This window comes from Sinocyclocheilus rhinocerous, unplaced genomic scaffold, assembly GCF_001515625.1.
Source record: "Sinocyclocheilus rhinocerous isolate Xijiao unplaced genomic scaffold, SAMN03320098_v1.1 scaffold568, whole genome shotgun sequence".
Classification (NCBI taxonomy): domain Eukaryota; kingdom Metazoa; phylum Chordata; class Actinopteri; order Cypriniformes; family Cyprinidae; genus Sinocyclocheilus; species Sinocyclocheilus rhinocerous.
Window position 1 is genome coordinate 1,870,279 of NW_015652173.1, and position 9,505 is coordinate 1,879,783.

The window sequence follows — 9,505 nt, forward strand, 5'->3', positions numbered from 1 at the left end:
ATTGGTCACTTTCTAAATAATAAAAGTATAGCGCATCCACTAGTAATTATATAAAAATGAATCGGGTTTTACCGATGCAAATATGTTAGAAACGATGCATCGCGATATAAATGCCAACTTGTATCCGATGTACACTTTTTAAACCGATGCATCGTATCATTAACTTTTTATGCCGATGCACCGAGCGAATCTGGGAATCTTCCCATCCCTACTGTGTACTTACCTAAGAAAGTAGTGGGTAATATAAGGTAACATGGGTTAAGGTTAGTACCTAGTTATTATTTATTGTAATTACTATAACAAGTATGTAGTATGTACATGTGGAACAGGACTGTAAAATAAAGTGCGGTTACAGTGTAATTATACATTTAAGTACTGAGTAGTATAAATTAACTACATGTACTTACTATATGGTTAGGTTTAGGGTTTGGTTTAGGGTTACTTGCATGTAATTAAATATTTGTTATTACAATAGTAAGTACATGTAACGTGTAACAAGTACACCTTAAAATAAATTGTTACCTAAACTGCTATCATTTTTAGCTGCACAAAGGAAGGTAAAGTACCATAAAAGTAGTCCATATGATTTGTGTGCTATGTCATAAGCCTTTTTGAAGTCATGGGAAACTGAAGTTTGTGTCACTAAAAATCTTCTCAACAAAGGTTTTGAGAAAAGTGACATTGTCCGATTCAAATTGTTCTTCTTAATTAATTGATTGTTTCTTTCCTTCTCTTTAATCAGTTTTTTTCCTTCTGTATAACTTCTTTCATAAGGTATAAGGTCTAACTTCTGCATTTTTGTTAGAAAGTTGTATTATTTATTTTTATATTTTGGTTTAATTTGGTCTTTTTATGATTTTAAATTATTTTTCCACTCAGTTTCTTCGTTTTTCTTCATTGTACAGCAACTTCTGCTGCTTTAAATGTGCTATATGCTCTAGATATTTTGTCAACTGAATTCTGATTGAGTTCACAAAACTAGTTTGAACGATTCTTTCACTGTTTAGACTCACTCAGTTCTTGAGTTCAATTCACTGACTCAATGAATCAGTCTCAGCAAGACTGGAGAAAGATTATCAATGAAAAATGATTGTTCAATTATGGTCAGTTTCTAACAAAAAGCAATCAGAAAACCTTAATAATTGTGTACAAGTCCTATGGACCACTTCTGTAATATTTTTCCATCCCTTTCCGAAAGCTTGAAAGCTTCAGTCCCCGTTCATTGTTATTACATGAAAAGCAGTAATCAAGACAAAAATCATAGAACGTTATACAGGTTTAGAACATGATGAAGCTGAGATTATATGATTTTTGACATGAAAACCTCTTGGAAAGCACCATTCCACTTGGACGAGGTCAACTGAGGTAATTTACAAATAAGTTTAATAAGTCTAATGACTTGATCTCATAAGCTCATTGTCATTATGGCCGGTTGGGCATGAAAGACGTCTGGTCTGTTTGTTGCTGCGGTGAGCTGCTGTTGATATTTTCGGCATCATGTGATACTTGCGGTAGTGGAGACAGTTGGCCTCTCTCGCATGTGTGACTCGAGTTCTGCATGTTGACAGATGGAACCCCGTCGCCCCCCTTTAGTAGCTTTGTTTCAGTGAATCACACCTCTACGGAGATGGGACATCCCTGCCAGAGATTTCCACACCTCCGTTTTCCACTTCAGTCTTCTTTCCTTCTCTCTTTCTCTCTCTCTCTCTCCATCTGTCCCCAAGGAATGCCTGAAAATAGCAGCCTAGGGAAAAATGGGTCAGGCATCATCATGGGTTCCTGGGGTGGGATTTGGAGGTTGGGGTGTGCGTTACGTGAAGAGTCAGGAGGCGGAGAGAATCGAACCTGGGTTATATTGACAGATATAGCTGCCTTCATCCCTACATTTACTTTGTGCTGTGTTTTTACTGACTTTGCATTTTGGCTCTGTTTGGATTCTTGGATTCTCACTCTTTTTTCCTGGCATGGCTACTTTTGTTCATTAGACTATCTGCACCTGCTTTCTTTCACTGAAGTCCACCCAGAAATTAAAAATTTATCATTTTTTACTTACCCTTATGTCGTTCCAAACTCATTTGCTGATTTTTCTCGCTGTTTAACACAAGAGTAGACACGTTTGAAGACTTTTTTTGAAGAATTTTATGTGGCCTGCCAACATTGTCACTGGCCCCACCACATTTTTAGCTATGTATTTTTTATATATATATTTATACTGTATATTTACACTACTGTTCAAATGTTTGAGGTCAGTGAGATTTTTAAATATTTTTGAAAGAAGTCTCTTGTGCTTATCAAGGCTGTATTTATTTGACCAAAAATACAGTAAAAAAAATAAAGTAATACATAAAAACTCTAAAATTGTAAATATTGTTACAGTTTAAAATAACTGTTTTCTATTTGAATATATTTTAAAATGTATTTTATTCATGTGATATTAAAGCTGAATTTTTATCATCATTAATCCAGTCATCAGCATCACATGATCCTTCAGAAATTATTCTATTATGCAGATTTGCTGCTCAAGAAACGTTTCTTATTAATATCCATGTTGAAAACAGTTGTGCTGCTTAATATATTTGTTGAAACAGTGATACATTTTTTTTTCTGTTTTCTTTACTGAATAGAACCGCATTTATTTAAAAATATAAATATTTTGTAACCTCATAAATGTTTTTACTGTCACTATTGATCAATTTAGATTGCTGAAATACTCATTTATTTACTAATAAATTGACTAATTTATGTTTTTATACATATTTATATTTTTTAATTTACAGTTTTGTTTACTGCTATAATGTAACTCCATAAAACACTTTTGCAGGAAAACGATGCATATGATGCAAAGCATTACTGATTAATTTGTACTTTCCTACCAATAATCATGTGACTATTCTAAGTCTTTTCAGCAAAACATGCTTGAATAATTAAAGACATAATTTTTGCATTTGGATGAATTATTTTTCTTTAATGATATTGCTTTTTACTATCTCATTTAAAACAAAAATATAAACAAAATTAACCACAGATCATATGCAGCTTATGTTTCAGGCTGCTCCCACAGGGCAAACAACCTGTCTTCTTCACCCTAAGTAATTATCAACATATGCACTGAAATAATGTAAAACTGCTGTAAATTAGATTTTACAATGCTCCCCTCAAACCAAGGTTCCACATCATGAACACAAAGAGCTTCTCTCGGCAGAAATCCAATCAGGTTTTTCTCTTATGTTTACAATTTCTAAAAATCCCTCCAGGCAATTGTGAAAGAGCTTCCTATTCAGTACTTATTCTTAGTTCTTCATGAATACTGAGAGCAACTTGTATTATACCAGTTCTGTAGGTTTTTCAGAACTATAATTTTCTTGGTTTCGAGTCTTTTCGTCAAGGCCATGCCCTCATGTACAGTACAGTTTCAAAACCACACCTGCACCTTCTCCAATGGAAGTCCCCAAACACACCAGCCTGTGTTTTATATAGCCGTGCTGACGTGGCATGTTTTCTTATAGTTTGTGAACGTAAATTCATTTATCAAAGCCTGCTAAGGAACAACATTTTAGCTTGCCACTTCTCACCCTAGAGTTCAATGCATTGGGAAACATTGACACGAATCATGCGACAAGGGCCGTAGGCTTTGCTGTCTGTCTAAAACAAGGCCTGTGGGCTTCATGGTGGGATGTGAGGTGCCAAACAGAGTCTCAATGACCTGCTGCTGCGACTGTGTTTATGAAGGACACAGTCCAGCTCTGTGGGACTCAATCTGTGAATGTCTCTCTCTCTCTCTGTCTTCCCCTACGGGCCTGCGGTTGATGTCAGAGGACAGTGGAAGCTCCCTTTGGTTGCTGATTTGATGCTAGTGTTGTGGTTTATTGCATAATAGACTGGTTAGACATAATAGTCAGGTTAGACTTCATAGGAACTTAATGGTGATGAAAACAAGGCTGTGAGGAATAGACGTATTTATAATGGCATGCACTGTAAAAAGGACCTAGATCACGTAATTTTCACCACCACACAACTTTAAAAACTGTTTTAAGGAGTTTTTGTTTTACTGAAAGTTTTTTTTTTTCATCAGCTGACCCATTGAACACACTGTAGTTCTCTCCTTCACAGCCTTGTTTTCATTTCTGCACTCTAAAAAATGCTGGGTTGTTTCAACCCAACTTTGGGTCAAATATGGACTAACCCAACTTTTGGGTTAAAAATGTAATTAAAAAATGTAACCCAACAGTTGGGTTAGTCCATCTTTGACCCAAAGTTGGGTTGAAACAACCCAGCATTTTTTAGAGTGTGTCAAAAGTGAAATATGGCGCTTCAGATTATGATTAAATAGTTCCATTTTGTGACCATTTTTACTGTCGATGTGAATAGAGGTCTACAAAAATGCCCCACTGAAATACAAAACATGAAATGTAGAGGCAAATTTAAATATTTTCACAATAATATAAATAATAGGAATTAAAGGCTTGGATCTGGGCATAATGGTGCCATATCAGCTGATATTATAATTTTTTAAAATTTATTTAATAATATACAATTGTGCAATACTAATTTCCTATACTAGTACATTTGACTTTTTTCCATCATGTAGTAGTGCTCAAATGACGAAAATCTTTTTAATAATACTCTTGTGTTATTAAAATTTGTAATGTAATCTTTAGCAAATCTCAAAATGAATATCCAATGTACATTAGGATTTAGTGAAGCATAAATTCACCTGATTTTCATTTTAAGTGTTTTATTTTTTAATGTAGATTACAAGTTGTTTTTTATTCAATTTATTTTTTAGATTTTAGAATTAAAATTAATAATAGTTTTATTCAGCAAGGATGCATTAAATTGCTCAAAAGTGACAGCAAAGACATTTATAATATTACAAAAAAATTATATTTCAAATTCTGTTCTTTTGAAATGTATATTCATCAAACAATCCTGAAACAAATCGCAGTTTCCACAAAATTATTAATCACCACAACTGGTTGTAACAATGATAATAATAAGAAATGTTTTTGAGCAGCAAATTAAAATGATTTCTGAAGGATAATGTTACTCTGAACACTGAAGTAATGATGTTGAAAATTCAGCTTTGACATCACAGGAATAAATTACATTTTAAAATATATTAAAATAGAAAACAGTCATTTTAAATTGTAATAACTTTTAACATATTACTATTTGTACTGTATTCTTCATCAAATAAATGCAGCCTTGGTGAGCATAAGAGACTTCTTTCAAAAACAAAAAAAATCTCACCAGCCTCAAATAATATAGAATTTTAATATCAGCCATTTATGCATTATTGGACTGTAAAACTCATATGTTAGTCTGAAGCTTTTATGACGCAGGTAAGATACGCGTGACTGACCCCAGGCTAAGAAAACTGAATGTTTGTTTGCTGATACCAGCCTAACATGAGCCTTATGTAGCTGCCGATGTTATAATGACATTGATGTATGTGTTTGTAAAGTATAAGTTCAAGTTAAAAAAGCTTTGTGTCAACGAAGTTACTAAAAGCCAAGCTAATGCATAGAAACATAACATGTTTCGCAGGATTATGGCATTGGCAGTTATCAGACTGCTGCATCACTGTCACAGCTCATTCCACCGCCTTTACTGGCTTATTGCTGCTTCAAGAGTTCTGACAATGCTGTTTCCTTCTTCCTCTCCAGGATTTAAGTGTCCTGTCTGCTCCAAATCAGTGGCATCCAATGAGATGGAGGTTCACTTCATCATGTGTCTGAGCAAGCCCCGCCTCTCCTACAACGGTAAGACACGCCCCCACTGTCCCCGCCCACTCTTATTCCTGCAAACTTCAGAGGTATCAACTCAGTATCTTTCCTCTCCACTATTTTCCTTCTTTTTTGAGTCACTGTATCAGTTTATCCGTTCATTCTCCATTTAATTCTTGTCTGTGACTCCATTCCGGTGCTGAAAAGAGTCTGTGAACTGTAGATGATCCTTAATCTAGGTCTCTTTCTCTCTCTCTCTTTCTGTTTTGCCGTGGGAAACCAAGGTCATCACTGTATATGACGTTTGTCACCCATTTTTTGCTTTCTCTTTTTTCTTCTAAAGAGTTTCAAGGCATCTGTAGGCTGTCGAATTAGTCAATTTTTCAAAATATTCCTCTATGGATTTCTACTCCAGCCATGTTTGATAACACTGCTCATATTGTCTTAAAGATATTACTGAATTTGTATCGCATTAAAGTTCCGTAATATGATGGATATCCGAGTAAAACAGAATGTTCAGTGGGAAATAAATAGGGCAATATTTTATTTTTTCCATTGGGTTTTCATTGAATCCTTTCCTCAATCATGCCAATGTTAAATGTAAGGGTGTATTAAATGTGAAATATTAATATTATTCTTCCCATGGTTACATCAGATAAAAAGTTGTTTCTGAGGCAGAGAAAGTTTTTTTTTTCTTTTTAAAGATTTTATGAACTTTTTTCTTTAGAAAAAGTTTAGAGCTTTGATGAATTGTGCTCAATTAAATGTTTTTATTAAGAATAAGGTCAACTTTGATTACATTTGATCTTTTATGCTTTGGTTAATTAATTTAAAACTGAGCCCTAAGTTCAAATAAACTGACTTCTTACATCTTTGAAAATTTCTAATATATTTTTAAAATGATCTTATTAAAAACAAGATTTTTTATCATCTTAACAAAGTATATAATTTTTACACTTTATAAAATAAATTACAATGATCTAATTCATTTAAATCTAAACCTATTATCTGTTACCTATAAACCTATTTTATTATATTAAAATAATTTAGATCTTTTATTTTTTTAGTTCATTCATTTTATTTTTTGAAATAAAAATATTTCAATATAAAAAAAATTTAAATAAAAATAATTGCAATTTTAATAATTTTAAAATACATTTAAATACATTTATTTAACATTTTATTTTATTATTTTCTTTCTATTCTTTTATTTTATTATTTTCAACAATCTAAACCTATTTTATTGTATTAAAATAAAATTTAGATCTTTTATTTTTTTGTTAATTCTTTTTATTATTTCATTATCTTTTCATAAGTTTTTTTCTTATAAGAAAACAGTTGCAATTTTAATTATTTTAAAATGAATTAATATATATAAAATATATACATTTTTTAAAAAATTAAATCTTAACCTATTTGTATCGCATTTATATGAAAATGTTTGAAATAATATATTTTATATGCTTTTTATTAATTTTATTTTATTTTTAGCAGTCTAAACAACTTTTTTTTTTTCTGTATAATTCAAGAAGTCATTCAATACACTGACAAGCAACGCTAGCTCACTATCTATTCTGTGAGCTTTTGGATCAGTCAAGTGCAGCTTTGCAGGAAGATGGCACACATGACTCAGCTGTAGTGACCCGATGACATGCGTAGTCTCTGCTTGTAACAGCTGTGTTGGGTTGGATGGACGTCTGACTGACAGCTTCCTGACTGAGGGACAGCTGTCCAACACAGCCTGAGCTATAGGTGACCCGCAGCGATGCATCTGATCTTTACTGGTGTCACATGATCTGTCTTCACAAAAACATTAATTTAATGCCTTTTGGTTTACTTGTCAATAATTATTGAGCTAAAGCAAGGCTTTTAAATGTACAGGCACCTTTAAAAGAAAATTAATACATGTTATGCATGTTAATACCAGTTGTAAACAGCAAGAACACTTGCTTTCCTTACAGTTTTGCTTCTATTTAATCCCTCGTTTTATCGTTTTTCCACTCACTGACCCCACCATGTTCAAGTTAGTGACATTACCAGAGCAGAACACACTGGAGTTAATCTTATTTCCCACAATGCACTCTGTCCCATTGTCAGCTGCAGCCAGTGACAGTCACACGTCAGCAGATCTGCTCACTGTAAAAGCCGCTGTCTGTGAATGTAGTACACTTTGCTTGCCTTTTGACACTGTGGTTTGTGCCCGCTAGCCCTCCATTTCCCTGTGAACTCTAATCCACCCCAGGTTGTATTGATCCAGGCAGGGAATAACCCTATATGTAACCCTAATGCTAGATGTAACATTGGACTAACCCTGAACTAATACATGTTTCACCCCAGAGGAGATGGCAGTCACAAAATAATAGATACACTGAACAAAATTATAAACGCAACACTTTTGTTTTTGCCCCCATTTTTCATGAGCTGAACTCAAAGATCTAAGACTTTTTCTATGTACACAAAAGGCCTATTTCTCTCAAATATTGTTCACAAATCTGTCTAAATCTGTGTTAGTGAGCACTTCTCCTTTGCCGAGATAATCCATCCACCTCACAGGTGTGGCATATCAAGATGCTGATTAGACAGCATGATTATTGCACAGGTGTGCCTTAAGCCCCGTTCACACCAAGAACGATAACTATAAAGATAACTATAAATTCTAGTCTGTTAATTCTAAGCGCACGCACGTCTGCCGCTTTAAATTCTTGAGCTCGTTACAGCAGGATGGATTCTGATTGGCTGTCAATTTTTTATTGTTCATCAGCTGGAGAAAAATCGGTTTGAAAGTGATTCCAACGATATCGTTTCTCTTTGTCTTTATCGTTATAGTTGTGGTGTGGACTCTGGGCTGGCCACAATAAAAGGCCACTCTAAAATGTGCAGTTTTATCACACAGCACAATGCCACAGATGTCGCAAAAACAAAAGTGTTGCGTTTATAATTTTGTTCAGTGTAGTTATTATATTGTGTTGTCCTCTACAAAATACAGCACTACTTTATTGTGATGTCCAAAGTGTTCATTTTCTGAATCATTCTGATATGAAACAGTCCAAATAAATAGTGAGTTAACATCTCATTCAGTCAGTCAGTTGGAGGGTTGACCTAAGGAATGACTTGTTCACTGAATCAGTTACCAAGTGAAAAACTCATTCACTGAATTGTTTAGTGAAACATTCATATTTATATGTGCAAAAAGTAACTGTACTGTAAGAAAAATGTAGTGTATATACAGGGCTCCAGACTGCGACCAAATGATCGCATTTGCGACCATTTTTTCTGCCGGTGCGACTAATTTTTGTGAGCGGTCGCACTGGCGCGACCACCGCGTTGTCCAACTCATAAGCGCTGCCATTTCTGTTGCATTTGAGAAACATCAAACGGCAAGCGAAACGAAAGCGAAACTAAGCCGCGCTACGTTTCAGCTGCGCAGCGCGGACCGTTTATCAGCTCGGACCGCGACGCAAACAAACTTGTCCGAGCTCAGAACAGCTTTACTCAGGAGCCAAAGTTGATTTCGCGACACTGTTACTGCACAGATGCAACAGTGCTGCGAGATCCAGTGAGAAGCGTTTGAATTCGCCGCACAATGATAAGGTTGCTGCGAGATCTAGTGAGAATCATTCAAATTCTGCACAGAATTCTCTGTTATAAACAGCTCTGACGTACGTCAGGAAACCAGAAGCGGTAACACTAACTGTAACCATGGTGTCGTGGTAGAAATAGTCGAATGCATTACATCATTCATTTCAGGGTTTGTACAACCTTTTGAGAGAGAAATTCAA

General features: G+C 34.5%; 1 protein-coding gene across 1 annotated transcript in view; it reads left to right on the top strand.

The window, feature by feature from the left end:
- Positions 1-9,505, top strand: part of znrf1 (zinc and ring finger 1) — a 41,073-nt gene that overhangs the window by 19,807 nt on the left and 11,761 nt on the right. Inside the window, exon 2 of the mRNA XM_016519776.1 lies at positions 5,667-5,762. Coding sequence (XP_016375262.1) covers positions 5,667-5,762 — 96 coding nt within the window. The remainder of the gene's footprint in view (positions 1-5,666; positions 5,763-9,505) is intronic.